The following is a 20,606-nucleotide window of genomic DNA, read 5'->3' on the forward strand; positions in this document are numbered from 1 at the left end:
TCTGGTAAGCTCTAGTTTGTCCCTGTAAATCTTATGCCCCATTTGGCAAACAAATTTATAAATAAAAACCACAGGTCCTAATCTTTGCCCCAGATATGTGCATCCCCTACTGGAAAAGCAAAACCCAGCTAATTTTTATTGCGATAAATAAATAAATAAAAAATAAAAAGTTATAATAAACAGATTTTTACAACTTTCCTTAGAGTTTATAACACTAGGCTTGCATTCACACAGGATTTTAAAAACAGAGTAAGATCTTTGTTTGCAATAAGGATCCTGCTATTTATACATACTGGTGGTACTCCACTTCTTGCTATTTATAGATACTGGTGGTGCTCCACTTCTGGTGACTGTCAATTTGCATCACTGGCTGTACTCTTAGAAGCGAGAATGTGGCTCAGGTGGCACACTGCCACATTCTGTTGGAGATCACGGAACTCCTCTTCTGGTCGCAAGGCATGTATGTCAACTGGACAAATTCTCAGAAGTGGGGATCTGGCTCAGGTGGCACAGTGCAGGAGAAACAAGCCACCACTAGCTCGAGCACATGTGCAGGTCACAACTACACTCCTGGAAATGGAAAAAAGAACACATTGACACCGGTGTGTCAGACCCACCATACTTGCTCCGGACACTGCGAGAGGGCTGTACAAGCAATGATCACACGCACGGCACAGCGGACACACCAGGAACCGCGGTGTTTGCCGTCGAATGGCGCTAGCTGCGCAGCATTTGTGCACCGCCGCCGTCAGTGTCAGCCAGTTTGCCGTGGCATACGGAGCTCCATCGCAGTCTTTAACACTGGTAGCATGCCGCGACAGCGTGGACGTGAACCGTATGTGCAGTTGACGGACTTTGAGCGAGGACGTATAGTGGGCATGCGGGAGGCCGGGTGGACGTACCGCCGAATTGCTCAACACGTGGGGCGTGAGGTCTCCACAGTACATTGATGTTGTCGCCAGTGGTCGGCGGAAGGTGCACGTGCCCGTCGACCTGGGACCGGACCGCAGCGACGCACGGATGCACGCCAAGACCGTAGGATCCTACGCAGTGCCGTAGGGGACCGCACCGCCACTTCCCAGAAAATTAGGGACACTGTTGCTCCTGGGGTATCGGCGAGGACCATTCGCAACCATCTCCATGAAGCTGGGCTACGGTCCCGCACACTGTTAGGATGTCTTCCGCTCACGCCCCAACATCATGCAGCCCGCCTCCAGTGGCGTCGCGACAGGCGTGAATGGAGGGACGAATGGAGACGTGTCGTCTTCAGCGTTGAGAGTCGCTTCTGCCTTGGTGCCAATGATGGTCGTATGCGTGTTTGGCGCCGTGCAGGTGAGCGCCACAATCAGGACTGCATACGACCGAGGCACACAGGGCCAACACCCGGCATCATGGTGTGGGGAGCGATCTCCTACACTGGCCGTACACCACTGGTGATCGTCGAGGGGACACTGAATAGTGCACGGTACATCCAAACCGTCATCGAACCCATCGTTCTACCATTCCTAGACCGGCAAGGGAACTTGCTGTTCCAACAGGACAATGCACGTCCGCATGTATCCCGTGCCACCCAACGTGCTCTAGAAGGTGTAAGTCAACTACCCTGGCCAGCAAGATCTCCGGATCTGTCCCCCCATTGAGCATGTTTGGGACTGGATGAAGCGTCGTCTCACGCGGTCTGCACGTCCAGCACGAACGCTGGTCCAACTGAGGCGCCAGGTGGAAATGGCATGGCAAGCCGTTCCACAGGACTACATCCAGCATCTCTACGATCGTCTCCATGGGAGAATAGCAGCCTGCATTGCTGCGAAAGGTGGATATACACTGTACTAGTGCCGACATTGTGCATGCTCTGTTGCCTGTGTCTATGTGCCTGTGGTTCTGTCAGTGTGATCATGTGATGTATCTGACCCCAGGAATGTGTCAATAAAGTTTCCCCTTCCTGGGACAATGAATTCACGGTGTTCTTATTGCAATTTCCAGGAGTGTAGTTCAACTCAACAATTATCAAACACTAAAACATGCATCCATTTCAAATTCATACTGCTCACTGAGGAGTCAAACTGGTTTCTTGAATTTTGTAATATAAGACTTCAGTTTTCCAAAACATTTAACTGTCTGAAATTTTGAACTCTGCACAAAATCTAAGTTTTTCTTCAATGTTATGGACACTGTACCCTTCCTTTCATTGCATACATTCGAAATGCCGAGTACAATTTTAAGCAGTGCATGAAGTATGTCTTACACTGATCCGTTCAATTACTATTTATTGGTAATAATGACTGGCATTCTTCTTAATGTTTTTGGTTCAAATGGCTCTGAGCACTATGGGACTCAACTGCTGAGGTCATTAGTCCCCTAGAACTTAGAACTACTTAAACCTAACTAACCTAAGGACATCACAAACATCCATGCCCGAGGCAGGATTCGAACCTGCGACCGTAGCGGCCTTGCGGTTCCAGACTGCAGCGCCTTTAACCGCACGGTCACCTCGGCCGGCTCTTAATGTTTTTGTTTTGGAAAGTAATTGTACTTATATGGTGGCACGTGTGTGTGTGTGTGTGTGTGTGTGTGTGTGTGTGTGTGTGTGTGTGTGTGTGTGTGTGTGTTTCTCTGAAAAATGCTTTGGCCAAAAGCTCACTGTGAGTGTGTAACAGTCTTTTCATTGAACATGTGTGCAGCTCAATGTGTCATCTTTACAGTGAGTAGCAATCTATGCTTTTCATAATTATAGATATAAAAAAATTTATTTTGCTGCACATAGTAGGATTACAAAATAACAGTAAACAAATGATGAATAATGTTTACACATATTCTTTATTAAATAACAAATCAATACATGCAAACACTCACATAGTGCTCACTTTCCAAATGACAAACATGGAACATTGTCTGATGAGACTCATTGTTCTTTGTAAAGATATTCTTATTCACACATACACAGTATCTAAATCGAGATAATGTAGAACATCCATCACGAAACAAACCAAAACAAAATTTCTGAGTAGTACCCAAAAATTTCATCCATTGCATATTTTTCAAATATATAGTGACTTCTTTTAAAGCTGAAGCCGAAATTTCAGTGCATGTGATCGATATTCACGACAATGGCAGACACCTGATACCACTACTTTCACACAATATTTTAAAAGTATTTTTGGTAACTATTAACATTTAACACAAGTATTTAATGACTGCAAATGTGTGGCAGGAAGCCATAGCACAAAAAATGGTTCTTTGCAAATGCATCTTAAATCTCACATTAAAAACACAAAATAATATTAAATTACCCAAAAAATTATATAATGTAATAGCACCTGATGTCAAGCAATCAGAAACTTCTGAAATTTTGCCTTAAACATGTGGAAAAAACGCTGATGAAGTGACCAGCTACTACAGTGACAATTGTTGGACAAAGGAAAGACAGTTGAGAATGAATTATGTTCATGTAGGAATGGCAATATAAAGAAAGCCATGCTCGCAATAAAGACGTGAAGATTCTCTGGGTAACACAGAGTCTTCAGGTTAAATGTTACAGAGTTGCATTTCAGATTTGAATATTATGCATAAGGATTGGTAGTGGAAAAAGAAATGAATTATTTGCACATTGACACACAGTTACTACACAGTGACACATCGACTTAAGTTGCAAACAACCTGCACACTGATGCAGTCAATAAAGCAAGATGATTTTATTACATTATGACCCCTATTGATGTATTCATTGGCCACTATTTGGTACAGTACTTCCATACTTATGAATACAAGCACAAACAGTCGTAATTCAAGTTCATGAGAGATTCACAACACCCATGAAATATTGGGATGAGTGCAACGAAGGAGCAGAAAGGGTTAAGATCAAGGAGCAGCACCACCCTGTCTCCACTTCATTCATACAACCATAGCTCTTTATAATTATGTCTGACTGTTTTTACACATTTTCATGTATGTATTTCTCACTGAGTTCACAAATAAAGTCACAAATGAACAAAACACTGATTCACTATCACAGAGTCATGTAGTCACAGGATATAAGCTAATCAAAAGTACGAGTCTTCATTTTTAATGTTCCCACTGTTGAAGAAAGGGAGACTCCCTATACAACTTTTTGCACATGTCTACTCTCATTTTGACGGGAGCTTAATTCAACTAATGTTCCATATATTTGATATTTGTTTTTCAAAGTTACCACAGGATGCCTTCGGACAGCACCTGAAATAAACAGTGCAAAGCCATTCTTCAATTGATCACACCCTAACTTCTCCTGACATTTAGCATTTACTTCTTTTTTTTTATTTTTTTTTTAATTCAGGTTTCTCCTAGGCACCCACACCAAATGCATGAAGTAACAGTGGAAATGGTTTTTTTTTTGACAGAAATTCATAATTCCATCACCTTTTTTGTTTCACAATGTCAAAGGAGCAAAATTTATTTGACCTATAGTTTTTCTTCTTCTATTTTACACATATTAGCTCCTCCATTTTCAAGTAGAATTTTATTTTTCCTCTCCATTACAGTCACATTTTCTGACATTAATTTACAGTATTTAGTTTAAATTTAGCTGTTTTTTTTCCCCACTGTACTTTTATGTAAGTGTTCTAAAAGAATAACCTGCTACTAGAGTTCGGTATTTTTGTCCTGTGAGGCACTTTTGTCAAATCTATTTTACTCATACAAAATGTTATATACAGCTTCCAAATATATCAATCCTCAATCATTGTTAAATTTTGTTTACATCTATTTCACAGTAAATTTCATCTTTAGCTGTCACTTAGCTTCCAATGAGTGTGGTATAATGGTCTCCAGATTTGGCTAATTTACAATATGCAAAACAAACAACATTTATTTATCTAAAATAAACATTAAAGAAACATAACTGGCTCCAAAGTCTCTCAAAGTTAGGACACAAATTCCATATTTGCTTTAGACCAAAGCTCTTGTGCAAGGTCAGCTGGTACACTACTGTACATGTGTGATACACATAACAAGACCCTTTACTTCTTTAGTATAACTATTGTGATAGAACTGGGTGTTGGACAATATATCACAGCAGAGTGTGAGGTGGTTCAAATGGCTCTGAGCACTATGGGACTCAACTGCTGTGGTAATAAGTCCCCTAGAACTTAGAACTACTTAAACCTAACTAACCTAAGAACATCACACACATCCATGCCCGAGGCAGGATTCGAACCTGCGACCGTAGCGGTTGCGCGGTTCCAGACTGTAGCGCCTTTAACCGCGCGGCCACTCCGGCCGGCGAGTGTGAGGTTATAGAGGAAACTTATTAAAGACAAAACAGGGATTAAGAAGTCAAGTAGGGGGGAGTGCAAAGTACGTGGAACTTTTTCTATTCCTCTGTGGTGAGAGTTTTCAAAAAATATACTCAATTTCCAGAATGAATCTTTCATTCTGCAAAGAAGTTTATGCTGTTATGGAATTGCCTGACAATGTTGTAACAGTAGTATTTTTAGTAAACTTTCGAGTATTTGATAATGTAGGCGAACAATAATACTCTTTCAGGTCAACAGTTCTGTCAAAAGCATGATTTTACGCACATTGGGTGCATTTTTTCTCCATGTTTCAGATCTGATAGCAATGCCTGACAGATATACTGTTTTTGAATATTTTCCTACGACCATTATAGGAACTACTGGTGATTTTAGTACCAGCATCATTATTTCTTTGAGTAAACATACAAATTTTGCAAGTCAGTCATACATGAAAAACAAAGGAAATAGCTTAATGACCAAGAGCTGTGGCCTTCTGTTTGGTATTTGCAACAGACTGGAAATACCTAATCTGTCCTACTGCATCTGGTATCTTACAGAATCTGTGAGTCATTTGCAATGATATATGTATTCAAATTTTATAGTCTTCACTCATTAAAGAAAGGGTGTTAGACAGACAGAACCGAGAGGCCCCCATTTTTTACAATAAGTTTTTTTGTTACAGAGAGATGGTGACCACATGTTTTGATGGTCATCATTTCAGTCTGATGATCTCCCAACCTACAAATAAGGGTACAGTTTTGACAAAAGTGCAAGCACATACTAACAAGTAAACAACTGAAACTGTAACTACGCAACAAGAAAATTGTTAGTTTCACGAGTTTCAAAACACATAAGCCTGTTTACTACTGAACATGCAGAAAGTCAGATGTAACTACAATCAGGTTAAATGTGACTGTTGTTCACAATGAAGTAGACAAGCCCCAACAAATAGTGCATTTACTGTAACCCACTACCCTGAAAACTGTACCCTCTCTTTAATTATTGCCATAGATTTCACTGATATTGTTTTCTATACACTATTTCAGTCACACACAGCATATCTGTCAGTACTGACAAATAAAATATGTACACCTGGGCCTAGAAAGACCATATTTCTTCTCATTTCTTTTTTCCCAAAACTTTCATTTATATAAATTCCATCAGAGAGATAGACAGTGATTATAATTAAAGTTAAACTTTCAAAACACTGTAGAAATAACACCACTGGTCAGAATGACATCAAACTGCAATGGAATATTATCAGAGAAGGTGGAAACGTATAGCAGAAGAAAAAAATAGTGTGAAAATTGATCAATAGATGGCACTGTATGTCAGAATATGTAAATGAAAACACCGGTCATGCGCATGACCCATTGAAGTCGATATAAACTCGCAAGGTACACGGCTTTTCCTCCTTTCGCATCTGCGATAATTACCATGACTGTCTCAATGCAGGATCATGCTCTGCTTGTAAAGCTGTATTACAAGAATGATGACTGTGCATACATCGCTCTGCAGAAGTTCTGGCCACTGAAGGATTTGAAAAAAGGCGTTGGCCGATGACTGCCATGGGTCTGGAAAAATGATTCAGAAATTCGAAAAGACAGGTTCCTTTGGTGCGTAACCTCCATAGAGGGAGGAAACGAATTGATTCAACATCAGTGGCCACAGCAATGCAGGGGGAGACGAGTGGTGGTACGCAAACGTGTAGTGCACAGAGAATTGCCCGAACACTGGACACACCCGTAAGCAAGGTGTGTAAAATCCTGCAAAACAGCCTTCTTTGCTACCCATTCAAAATTACCCATCACCACGCGCTTCCTGTTGACCTGCCAGCAAGAGACCTCTGCTTTAGAATTTCTTGCTCACATGGAAGTGGACAATGATTAGCTGCGGAAGATTTTATGGACAGATGAAGCCCCACTTCCATCTGACAGGATATGTCAATACACAGAATTGTTGAATATGGGCAATGGAAAATCCATACGCAAATCAACCAGTACCACTTCATCCTGAAAAGGTCACTGGGTGATGAAAGTTTACAGCATAATTTATCATAGGGCCATATTTTTTCGAAGAGACAGGTGCTTCTGATCCTTTTACCTGTACTGTCACTGGTAAATGCTACGAGTGTCTTTTGTGCAACCACGTCATTCCAGCTCCCCAACAGTGTGAATGTGCAGATGGGATCATTTTTATGCATGATCCAACTAAGCAGCTGCTGAAGCGCCATTTCGGAAATGCTAGAATTATCAGCCGCTATTTCCCTACAGCCTGGCCGTCCAGATCACCTGACCTTAATCCACGTGACTTCTGGCTGTGGGGCTATACGAAAGATGTGTTCAGTGTTCTGATTCCACACTTAGCTGCACTGAAGGCATGCATTGCGCAACACATTCTGAACATCTCACTGGAAACGCTTTGATCAGTTGTGCAACATGCTATTTCTTGATTTCAACTTGTTGCAGAAAACAGTGGACAGCATACTGAACATGTTTTGCGCCAGTCACACGGAAATTGATAATCTGATTTGGTTTTGATTCATGCTTGTTTTTGGGCTCAGGACAATTAAAAACAGATTTTTTCCATCTGATGTGATATGACCTTGCTGTGGTGGATGGGCTTACGTAACTAACAGTATTACACCTGTGCACCCATGCACACTGAGTACTACAGTTTGTTTAACATCAAAAGTACACCTTAGGCATCATTGTACGATTCATTTGTCATTTGTAGTCGACCACTATTAAATTGTGATGCTTACAGCGCCATCTATTGCTACATTTTGTAATTATTTATCTTTCTTCTGCCATACGCTTTCCCCCTTCTCCAGTAAAATTCCATTGCAATTTGACGTCATTCTGACCAGTGGTGTTATTTCAACTTTAATTATAATCACCCCATACTTTTGAGTGACAACTGTGGCTAATTGTGTTAAACTTTGCAAGAACCTGGATTACTTTTTCAGTGCGACCCTTAGTCTGGTATATCTATTACTATTTTTGATACTGAAATGAAAACAAATTGGGCTCAAAAATAAATGCGAGTGGTGAAGGAACCAGAGTGTTGTGAGACGTGTGACAGTTTTGTGAGCTATGGGAAAATTTATCTCCCACATTCACAATCATTTTTAAAATGCACACACGTGTAAGTCACATCCGTGAGGTATTTCGCCTTCCACTGTTTGGTTCACAGAAGACAATTGTGATTTGGAAAGTTGAAAAGCATTCACTGAAAATTTCCTGAGAAAATCATCATTTACAATAGCTTAGATCTGTATCAAGACTTAGATAACCTCCGAAGCCTTTAGCAAATACTTTTTACAGTCAGTTTGCTCTCTCATATTTTACATTACCATAAATAAATTGATACTCTGAGACCAACAAGACAACAATAAAATATACCTGCTAAGAATTAACTAATCTTGTATTGTTCACAAAACTGAAATGTACAATTTTGTTCAGCTATTTCATAATTACATCTTTTGGATCAGCACTGATAGCTCAGTGCGTAAAATTTCCAAGGAAAAAATTACTTTACAACATGCATTATGTTTAACTGCACCTGACTGTTAATAAAATTGTTGGTAAAAATTATTCTGGAAGCAGCTCTCCATTTCCTCTGCGGCAGCTAAACAACTTTTTGCATATTGTAACTTACATAATAGTCTCGTTTCCTATCTGATTAGCACTTGCTGACATGTTAGAACAGTGCAACTTGTTTGCTAGTGAGTGATCTCATGCAATGGATAAGCAGTTCTTCCAAGAAGTGATAACAAATTACGAGGTACATTTGAGAGTTGTCAATGATAAACATGAAAGGCACTTGGATTTGAAACCATCTGGTGAAAATACAGTTCTGCAACAAAATGCTGCCATGTGCTTTTGTATCTGCACGAGTCCCACTTTTACAAATGTTCCACTAACAAAAAGTGCTTGATAACACAAACCATACTTCTGAGTTGCTCGACACACCTTTCTTAGGAATCCGGATGAAGAAACTTCCTCTTCTGTTGAAATTCCTCTACTTTGCAGACAAATACTTCAATGGCATCAAACTATTCGAAACACAAACAATTATGAAGTATATAAGATTAAATACAGATCATTTCATATGCTACAATAAGTTCATGATCATTGCTGTGCCTCTGAAACAGACACCTTGAATGAAGCTAATTTATTCCTTTGAAGAGTAGAAGATACGGAATGAAATTTCATCAGTTATGGTAGTCAGTATTTTGAGAAGGAAATAACATGCCAAATTCTCAAGGAACATTCACACAATTTTCTTGGAAATGGTTACTGCATTTAATTTGACAAGTGATACACTAGTCCAAAATTTGTCAACAAATAATATGCTGGTTTTGTCGACACAATGCAGTTGCATACATCAGAGTTCCCTAATTTCAGAAAAACTGAAGAAGGGTAGAATAAATAACAGCATGCAGATACAAGGTCGACTTTGAAACTGAATGACAAAGTATATCCCAGAGCAGATTGATACTATCAGACTTTTATCACCATTTACTGTAGGTTGTGTGTTTCAACACATACATCCTGTATAAAAGAACATAGTCAAAAAATATCAGAAAATAAAGACCAATTAATTTCACCAAAAAGTTGCCTATGTCCTCTAATCTACAAGACACATCCACTTGACAAACACGGTATAGACCAAAAGTGACACGTCTTACAGGCAAATATTTTCCAGACTTTTACAAACACAATACATAAAAGACGAACAGGAGGGGTTGAGTATGCAAATAAAGGGCCTGTTTGGTACCTGAAATGTAGAGTTTGTGTGCAACACAAACATTTAAATTTTTTCACACATAGTATCATCTGTAATTATGTCAAAATAAAACATTTTTCTTGAATTCACCATAACATTGGTTTGTAGATTAAAACCTATATAGAAAGTTTTTTGCGCATGCGGGAGGTACTTCATGAGACGACACCATTCTCTGCTGAGGGAAAATATAAACTTGGTTATATTTTTGCACACAAAATATTCTTTTATGGGATAAGGAACCATACTGGCATTTGCCTGAAGTGATTTTGGTACACAGATGAAAACTTAAATCACAATCAATAGACAGAGAGTTGCTCCTCGCCACTTTTATAGTGGAGTTTCGGAATGTGCTCTTAACAGTTTTGAAACAGCAAGACCTAAAATGAATAGTTTGAATAAACTGAAACTTCAACAATTTACAGGAAAACATATCATCAATAAGTGATTACAACTGCAGAGAGACAGCTAGTAGCATCCTCTCTCGTGAAGCCAGAAAGGTCTGTGTTATAACAAGCTCTATCACTGACAAGCCACTGAACAATGTGGAAATGTGAAAGCAACATTAATGTCAAAGGATGCAATACAAGCAGGTGAGTTCAAATGATACAGGATTATATGTCTATGGGAAGTAACATGACACACTGATTCGTACACGATGTGCTGCCATGTCAGGGATGCAAACACAGATCCAGTAGATAGCGGAAGTGTAGTGAAAAGATGGGACTGGATCACACAGTGAGTGTGATATGACTGTCACTTCATCTGAACAGCCATCATAAATGGAACGGCTTTGCCCAGAGGTTTATCAAGTCTCGAGTACTGCAATGAGTACAAATCTCTCAGAGAGTTCAGCACTGGTTGCTGTAATCTGGACTGCTGACACACTTACCACTGTGGTCCAAAACAGCAAATACCTCAAGACACACGAGTTCAAGAAGGTTGTCGGTGTGTTCATTAGCAAACAGCAAGCAGATGTGTGTTCGCTTGCCAGTCACAATATATAACATAGCCAAACGAAAATCAGTAGTACTGCGTTTAATGCACTATGCCCATTTTATTAACATTTCTTAATAATAAGTAACTTAAGACATCTACCGAGGATGGCACAGTTGTGCAGAAATGTTAGTATTAAATCAACAACAGAAGAGTGATAGAGTGTGAAATAGACTGTGTTTCATTGATAGAGAAATCACCCCTCAGCACTTATTTGGCAATAATAGGAACCAAATAAACTGCACAACTCCCTACTGCACTATTACCAGACACAAGGACTGCTGTGAAACACAAGCACTTAGCTATTTTCTGCAATAGCCATTTGAAAACAAACTATGAAATACATACCATTACATTTTCTTTCATGCCATGTATATGAATGTGTTAATATCATCTTCATCTCGTCTCATATATTTGTGTTCTATAAGCCATTCTATTTGCTCTTTGATCATTTTCTTGCTGGGTAGAAACATATTCTTCAAGATATCTACAAGTTCTGTTTGAAGTTGGACATTTGTAATTCGTTTACGCATTTTCAGAATTTTGATAACAGCCTCCTAGAATCAGAGTAACAATAGTTAACACTCAATAACTAAATGTGACTAGAAGGAGCAAAAACAAATAAACCAGGGAATGTGATTACCATGCTGGCTTTGACTAACACTATTCAATAACAATGATTAGCACAAGCTTCAGAAGTGAATAATTCACCACAGATGGAAAACAATATGATAATCAATCAATTAATTAAACAATGGGAAATTTGAGATGGAATAATGACAATACTATGAAAAGTATAGAATGCTGCTACCATATAGCAGAGATGCTGAGTCACAGATAGGCACAACAAAAAGACTGTCAAACAAGAAAGCTTTCGGCCAAAAAGGCCTTCATCAGAACTAGCCACACACACACACACACACACACACACACACACACACACACACACCTACCTACCTCGTGTTGACAGTCTTTCTGTTGTGCCTACCTGCGAATCAGCATCTCTGCTATGTGGTGAGTATGCTATGTGGTAATCTGTCCTTTTCATAATCAATTAATTACCATTTCTCAATATTCCCAACAATTCATTCCCAGTCCTCTACAAGAGTAGGATCAAAAGTTGTAACTGAAAATATGTCTAGCTCGCAATGCACAACATAGAGAACAATGAAATCATCATCATAGAAGCTTGTATAGCAACAGTTTCTTCGAATACTGGTATCATGGTTCAATGTGTTGATCAAATTTCTATTGGAACAATAGCTACATGATGCTCAGCTTTTTATTTTCCTCTTCCCAGACTTCATTATCCATGATCTCACATAAAATAAAGAAAATTCAAAATCAACTTTTCAGTTATAACTAAACCTTTCTGAGACCATTAGTGATGAATGAGATCAGATATTAGACAACACTTCCAACAAAGTCTGGCTGCTACGTGACATGTACATTGGAGGGTTGAGATTCCAAGAAATAATGAGTCACTGAGACTGTTAGTTCTGCTTATTTTTAATATATTTTTTGTGTCTGCTTTAATATCAGCCAAATATCTCTTAAGTAATGCTTCAAATTCATTCAGCTTCTCACTTTTTTGTTGTTGTTGTTACAATACATCAAAGTCTACTTTCACACCTGTAAGTTGTGGAGGATGGTATGGTCATTTGCAAACATTTTTCCAGTAACACCAGGTACTAGCCTCCAACCTTCCACTAAAATAATTCAAGTTATGTTTTATTAAGATTTTCTTCTAGTTTGCTGTCTTCGTGAATTTCAAGAAACTCTACTTTTGATTGAATATCGATACCTGAAAATACAATGTGATTAAAAATGAATGGGGGGGGGGGGGGGGGGGGGGGGAGTATTCCTATGACTACAGTACTGATTGTTTCAGATCAGGAAACACACATATAGACAGAAAGTTTAACTCTTAAGAGTTTCTATGGACATTCATTCACAGATGTTCACTGTGGACTCAATTTTTGACACAGCAGATGTCTATCCAGTACTGCATTTCCAGCCAGACCCAATCCAATTTAGCCCAATCAATGGAGTTAATCGCGCCGACAATCCACTGGCTTTGCGTCTGTAAATCCTGTTGAAATGGGGGTACGTAAACCATGTACTCACACATCACCAAAAGAAAAAATCAAGTGGTGTATGGTCAGGTGAAATGGGGTGCCACAACAGGAATAGTACATCATTTGAGCCAGCATGACCAATCCAGCACTGTGGAAGATGCTCAATGAGATGGTTAAGTACAAAGTTATGCCACTGTGGCGGAGCTCTGTCCTGAGGAAGAATGAAGTCTGGTACCTCTTCTTTCAACTGGGGTAACCAGCAGAGAGAGAGAGAGAGAGAGAGAGAATATGAAGATAGGTTATGCCTGTAACAGTATATTCTGTGAAGAAGAAAGGACTGAAGACTTTGCGGTTGGTTATGGCGCAGAAAACATTGTTTCAGAGTATCATGTCCATGTTCCAGACAGGCATACTGGTTTTGTGTACATCTACAACTACACACACAATCTGCAAGCCACCGTATGGTGCGCAGTGGAGGGTACACAGTCTACTTTAGAGTGAACCACACTTTCCCAGAATTCTGATTATTTACTACCTTAGCACAACCCTCACATTCTCGTTCCACTTCACATTGCTTTGCAAAATTATGCCCAGATTTTTAAATGGCATGAGTGTGTCGAGCAGGACACTACTAATGCTGTCTAACAGTGCAGGTTTGTTTTTCCTCCTCATCTGTATCAACTTACATTTTTATACATTTAGAGCTAGCTGCCATTCACCACAACAACTAGAAATTTTCTCTAAGGCATCTTGTATCCTCCTACAGTCACTCAACTCCACCACCTTCCCGCACACCACAGCATTACCAGCAAACAGCCGCAGATTGCTGTCCACCCTGTCCATCAGATCATTTATGTATATAGAACACAATAGTAGTCCTATCACATTCCCCCGTGGTACTACTGATGATACCCTTGTCTCTGAGGAACACACGTCATCGAGGACAACATACTGGCTTCTATTACTTAAGAAGCCTTCAAAGCCACTCGTGTATCTGTGAACCTTTTCCATATGCTCAGATCTTTCTTAAGAGTCTGAAGTGGGGCACCATGCCCAAAGTTTCTTGAAAATCTAGATGTATGGAGTCTGCCTGTTGCCCTTCATCCATTGTTCACCATATATCATGTGAGAAAAGAGCCAGCCGAGTTTTACATGAGCGATGCTTTCTAAAACCATGCTGATTTGTGGACATAACCTTCTCAGACTCAAGGAAATTTATTATGTTCATACTGAGAATATGTTCAAAAATTCTCCAGCAAACAGATGTTAAGGATACTGGTCTGTAATTTTGTGGGCCCATTATTTTACCTTTCTTATCTTCAGCAGTCACCACTGCTTTTTTCCAGTCACTTGGGACTTTGCACTTGGTGTCAGATTTGCAATAAATGCAAGCTAAGAGAGGGGCAATGCTGTATTCTTTGTGAAACCAAACTGGGATTCCATCTGTACTTTCCTACTTATTTGTTTTCAACTCTTTCAGTTGCATCTCTAGACCAGGGATGTTTATTACTATGTTGTCCATATGGGAGTGTTTGATGGTTAAATGACAGTACGATTCTCCTGCACAAATGATTTCTTAAATGCAAAATTTAAAATTTCAGATTTTGTTTTGCTATCTTCACTGCCACACCAGACTAGTGTATGGAAGCCTTAGACCTGCTTCATGATTTTACATAGTACCAGAATTCTCTCAGGTTCTCGGCCAGACCCTTTGCTAAGTTGTAGATGTACGCTTCACACAGGTTTCTTTTCACGGATGCACGAATCTCTATACACTTTTTAGCCTGTCGTCATTTGCGTGTTCTCTTTTGGACGAAGAGTGAAACAGCCTTTGCTTCCTCACCATTTTCCGAATTTCACAGTTAAACCACGGTGGGCATTTTCTGTTCTTAATCCACTTACTATGTACACAGTTCTCCAGACTACAATCTACTATCTGTTTAAACATTGCCAACAATTCCTCTATGTCCATATTACTGAACTAAGTGATATCAATTAATTCTCAAAGTGAGATGCTAACAACTGCTTATCTTCTCTTTCTCACAGAAACTCTTTCCTACCCTACTTGACTGATTTATTAACTTCCATAAGTAAAGTCACTATGATGGCACCATGATCACTTATCCCTGTCTCTATACTGAAGCTGTTGATAAGCTCTAGCCTGTTTGTAGCTACAAAGTATACAGTATTTCCATTGCCTGTGGGCTGCCAAACTAGTTGCTCAAGATAGTTTTCGGAAAACTACTTTCAAAAGTACTTTGCAAGGCTACAAGACTGACTGATTATAACGCCCCACCCCCCTGCGATAAACCCATAGGCATCCCACTCTATATTTGGTAGCTTAGAGTCACCTCCAGCTAGTAGTGCATGATCTGGATATTTGCACACTACTGACCACAGGCTTCCTTTGAAGCTCCAGAACTGTCAAAGTGGAATCAGGTGGCTAGTAATAACACTCACCAATGAACTTGGTCTCACTTAGACCTGTTAATACACAACCAGGTAACTTCACTGTCACACTCAACTTCATCCTCAATTGTGAAAATATTTTTGTCAACTGTGATGAACACACCTCCTCCTATGGCATCTAATCTGTCTCTTAGACAGATGTTCCATGAATCACTAAATATCTCAAAGCTTTCTACTTCAGGTTTCTGCCACTCTTGATCCAAAGAATAATTTGAGCACGAGACATTTCCTGGATGAGAATAAATTTGGGAACTTTGTTACGAATACTTTGACAATTTACTGATAAAATTTTGACAGTTAAAGTGTGTCTACTCTGAATGTGGTCTGACTTTGCTGTCTTCAGATCAACGGGTGAGTGTTCATCAGAGTACCTCAAACTACTGCCTAGCCTAGAGAACATCCATGCGTACTCCACAAGCAGTCTGCTACCTAAGTAACTGCTTCCTTTGTGTAGTGCACCCCTGACCTATCATGGTGATTCCTACAAATCCCCACCTGATAATGCAGGTCTACAAATCTGCAGCCAAGATTGTCACACAGCCAATGAAGCCTTTGGTTGAGACCCTCTACTCAGTTCCACTCCAAAAGACCCTGATCATCTCTGAACAATGCTGCAAATTTTGAGCTCTGCCTGCACTCAGTGTGTGAGGCTAGTAGCCTTCACCACCTCCACCAGCCACCTGTAAAAACTGAGGATTGCCTCATAACCCGAGCGACAGGCATCATCGGTGCCGACGTGAGCCACAACTTGAAGATCTCTGCGCCCTGCAAACTTTATAGCCTCAGGCAAGGCCACCTCCACATTTTAGATGAGGTGCTCTGGCAGATGTACCAAGTACACATTGGCTTTCTTTCCAGCCTCGAATGGCACCTTCCTAAGGGGCTCCATAATGCGCCTAACATTGGATCAGCTGATAACTAGCAAACCCCCGCCGACGAGTGCCTGCTCGGATACCGCTGAATGGAAGGCCATCTGTTCACTCGTAGTGTAAATATATAAGGCCAGAAAGTCAACCCCCATATTGGCCCTCTGCCTCTAGTAACACAAAAGTGTTACCACCTGCCAATCACCCTGCTGTGAGGGTTGATCTATCACGTCAGGAACACCGGGAGGAGACCTGGAAGCAGAACTTGTGGGTGAAACAAGCGACACCTGGCGGTGTCCCATGTGATGTGTGTGATTCTCTGCAACCGCTACACCCTGAGGCAGCAGTGTGAAGGTCTCTGACCATAGCCAAAAATTCATTCAGTTGTTTGTGAACTGCAGCCAGATACTCTGGTGTCCACACGCAGCATGCATGCATGCATCCTACACATGCTAGCAAGACTAACTGAAGCACTAATTATAAAAGCCTAGATACACAACTTGCTACCCTCCTGATATGTCACCAATGAACGCTGATGAAAAAATGAGTTGTGTAGCTGGCTGTTCTGAAAAAATGAAAGCAGCACTGCTGGCTGCCTGAATTTTCACACACAGTTAATCATGCATTATTAAACCTCTTAATTAGAAAAACACACATGAAATTTAAGAAGTATACTACTAGTAAAACACAGGGATAGCTAAATATGTAACTCGCTACTCTGGAGATGTGAGCAGTCTCCATTTTGCTTTATCAACTAGTTTCAGCACCTGCAAGATTTGAACTGCATACCCTTGCTCAATGCATGCCATACTGTTCACTGCAAAACATTCACTTCTCTGCTGGCACGACATAGGTATTTTCTGGGACATCACATTCATTGTCAATGGATGGTCCTCCCACAGTTTTCTTCTTGCATATGTATCCTGTCACCTTGAACTGCTTTGACCATCTAGCAGTATTGTGATGGTGTGGTGCCACTTTACAAAAGCTAGGTCTGAAAATGTCTTTGAACAATTATTATTGATGATGTTTTTATGTATTCTAAGACAATACGCCTTTTCTATCAGGGATGCCACCATTTTGAATACTAATTCAAGTGATTAACAACAACAGTGACTTTCCATTATTTCACTGTTGCCAACCTAAACTGTGAGAGCTAATCTTCCAGGTTATACATGTATTTCTGAACTAAAGTAATTACTGTAATCACAGGAATATTTTATTTTTGTCCCATTCAATTTGAACCACCCTGTATTCCTTTACCCCGTGTGGGGGATGCTGATCCCCCATCAGGCGCCTCCCCAAGCGGCGGAGAGGAGAACGTTCTACAAATATGGCGGGTACCAGGGAAATAAAATACCTTGAGCAGACCAAAATCAGCAGGTCAATGGCTTGGAAGAAAGGAAGAGAAGCCCTCAACCATCAACTGCTGCCTTGCAGTCCACAGAGGGGTTTTGAAAGGCTAAGGATGCTCCCTTGAAAATGGAGCCAGCTACCTGGCGAGCTGTAAGGGGGCAACCCCCCCCCCCCCCCCCCCCAATGCTTGGGTGGAAGATCAACAGTCTTCCCCTGTAAAAACCAGTTGCTGCGAATGTTAACAAATGAATAAGCCAGACAGATATTTTGATAATGAACTCGGGAAATTTCACTACCTTCTATAGTGGCAGGACAACAAATACCTTTACCTTTGGAACAAGTTTTGTGGTCACTAAAGAACTGAAACATGCAGTGTTGGGCTTCAAACCAATCAATGAATGGATCTCCATGTTAAGATCAAGGGGAAAATTTTCCAACTTAACAGTGATAAATGTACATGCACCCACATAGGAGGCAGATGAACAACAGAAGGACGAGTTTTATAGCAAAGTTAGAGCAATTGTATGATCAGGCTCCCAAACATGATAAGATGTTAATGGGAGACTTGAATGCAAAAATATTAAAAGGAGAGGCCCATCAGCCAACTTTAGGAGGACATAGCCTCCATATTTTGCTGTAAGCAAAAACATGATTGTCAGCAGTACATGTTTCCCACGCAAAGAAACAAAGATGCTTCCAGATGGACAAACTAGAAATCATATAGATTGCCTGATTGAAGACACAGATCAGACAATGTATTTTGAGAGCCAACATGGAGCTCACTGCAGTTCAAACCATAATCTAGTGAGAATTAAGTTTAGGCAAAGGATTTCACTATTGAGGAGACAAAAAGTTCACAAATAATAGAGTTTTAACATTAAGAAACTGAAGTTAGAAGAAATACAGAGAGTATATCAGACAAAAATAGAAGAGGTGATAAAGAATAGTACCAACATGTCAAATGAACATACAGAAATAATGTGGAAATGTCAGATTGCAATCCTCGAGGCAGCTGGAGAAGTTTTGGGTTGCATACAGTCTCAAAGGAAGGCAGATTGGTTTGACGGAGAATGTACAAGAAGAAATGAGGAACGTAACATAGAATGAATGGAATTATTTCAGAGAAGCAGTAGAGCATATCTGAATGAATATAATGAGAAGCACCATGCAGTTGAGAGGGTTTGCAGACAGAAGAAAAGAGCACTAGAAAAAAATTGGAAGTAGTTAAACAGCTAGGAGATGGGAAGCAAATACATGAAATGTACCAACGGATTAAAGAAGGAAAGCCTGGGTTTCAGGCCAGAACAAATATGTGTAGGAGAAAAGAAGGGGATTTGATAGGGAAGAGTAATAAAATACTTGAAAGATGGTCAGAATACTTCCAAGAGTTCCTGAATCCAGAAGTAGAAAGATTTGAATGATAAGAACTGGTGGAAATAACTTATTACAGACCAGAGGTCTTAACACCAGAACCCACACTGGAGAAAGTGATACGCGCTATTAAGATGTTAAAAAACAATAAGGCACCTGGAGCAGATCAGATCCAGGCAGAACTTCTCCAATATGGTGGGGATACACTGTGGAAAGCAATACATAAAGTAATACTGAGCATCTGGCAGGAAGAGAGCATGCCACTGGAGTGGAAAATGGCTATAATGTGCCCCGTACATAAAAAAATGACTTCCAGAACTAGCGAGGAATGTCCCTGCTAAACACTACATATAAAGTGTTCTCTAACATCCTAACTAGCAGGCTTACTTCCAATGTGGACGAAAGAATTGGAGACTATCAGAGTGGCTTTAGAAGAAATAGGTTGACAACCAACCAGATATTCACTTTGCACATACTACTTGAAAAATGTTATGAACATCAAATAAACATACACTAGCTTTAAATCGATTTTAAACATGTCTATGATAGCATCTCAAGAGTGGTATTTTGGAATGTAATGGAAGAGACTGGAATACCTAAGAAACTCAAACTTACTATGATGACCCTCAGTGACACCACCTGCAAAGTAAAAATACAGGGCGAAATCTCCAGAGACGTGGAAGTGAAGAAGGGTCTGAAACAGGGTGACATTGATCCTCACTGCTATTCAACCTCTCTCTAAAAAGTAATAAATAAGACAGAGCTAGAGAGAGGAAGAACCATTTTTAATTGTTCACTGTGGTACCTAGCCTACACAGACGATATGGCACTACTCGCACAAAACACTGCTGTGCTGGACAATACCCATCAACAACCAAAGAGAAATACAAGGGAACTTGGCCTGGAAGTCAATGTCAAAAAGACCAATTATATGTCAATAACCAACCAATGAAACATACCAAATCTCAGGCTAGCTGACAAGGAGTTTCAAAGGGTGAAAGACTTCAAGTACTTTGGATTGACTATCACCGAGACAAATGACATTGGCAGTGAGGTGGTGGTGGTGGTGGTGGTGATGGTTGGTATGTGGGGCGCTCAACTGCGTAAGCATCAGCACCCGTACAAAGTCCAAGTTTTTACACAGTCCAATTTTTTTTACACAATCCAATCTAACCACTGTCATGAATGATGAAGATGATGATGATGACGACAACACTAACACTCAGTCCCCGGGCAGAGAAAATCCCCAACCCAGCTGGGAATCGAACCCACGACCCTGTGATCCAGAGGCAGCAACGCTAGCCACTAGACCACGAGCTGCGGACTTGGCATTGAGGTGCAAGCTAGAACAGCAACAGGCAACAGATGGTACCTTGCTGCACTACCCATGCTTAGGAGCTCACTTCTATTAC

General features: G+C 40.3%; 1 protein-coding gene across 4 annotated transcripts in view; it reads right to left on the reverse strand.

Moving 5' to 3' along the window:
* Window positions 1–2,798: 2,798 nt before the first annotated feature.
* The window catches only part of LOC126183197 (cullin-5), a 253,481-nt gene continuing 235,673 nt past the window's right edge, over window positions 2,799–20,606 (reverse strand). For 2 of the 4 annotated variants that reach the window (XM_049924956.1, XM_049924954.1), the window contains exons 16-17: window positions 11,403–11,611; window positions 2,799–4,212 (exon numbers count right to left, since the gene is read on the reverse strand). In XM_049924956.1, coding sequence (XP_049780913.1) covers window positions 11,417–11,611 — 195 coding nt within the window. In that variant the 3' untranslated portion in view covers window positions 2,799–4,212; window positions 11,403–11,416. Of the gene's footprint in view, window positions 9,328–11,402; window positions 11,612–20,606 lie in introns of those variants that run through there. The other 2 variants (XM_049924955.1, XM_049924957.1) reach the window with 2 other exon arrangements.

This window comes from Schistocerca cancellata, chromosome 4 (assembly GCF_023864275.1).
Source record: "Schistocerca cancellata isolate TAMUIC-IGC-003103 chromosome 4, iqSchCanc2.1, whole genome shotgun sequence".
NCBI classification, from domain to species: Eukaryota; Metazoa; Arthropoda; class Insecta; order Orthoptera; family Acrididae; genus Schistocerca; species Schistocerca cancellata.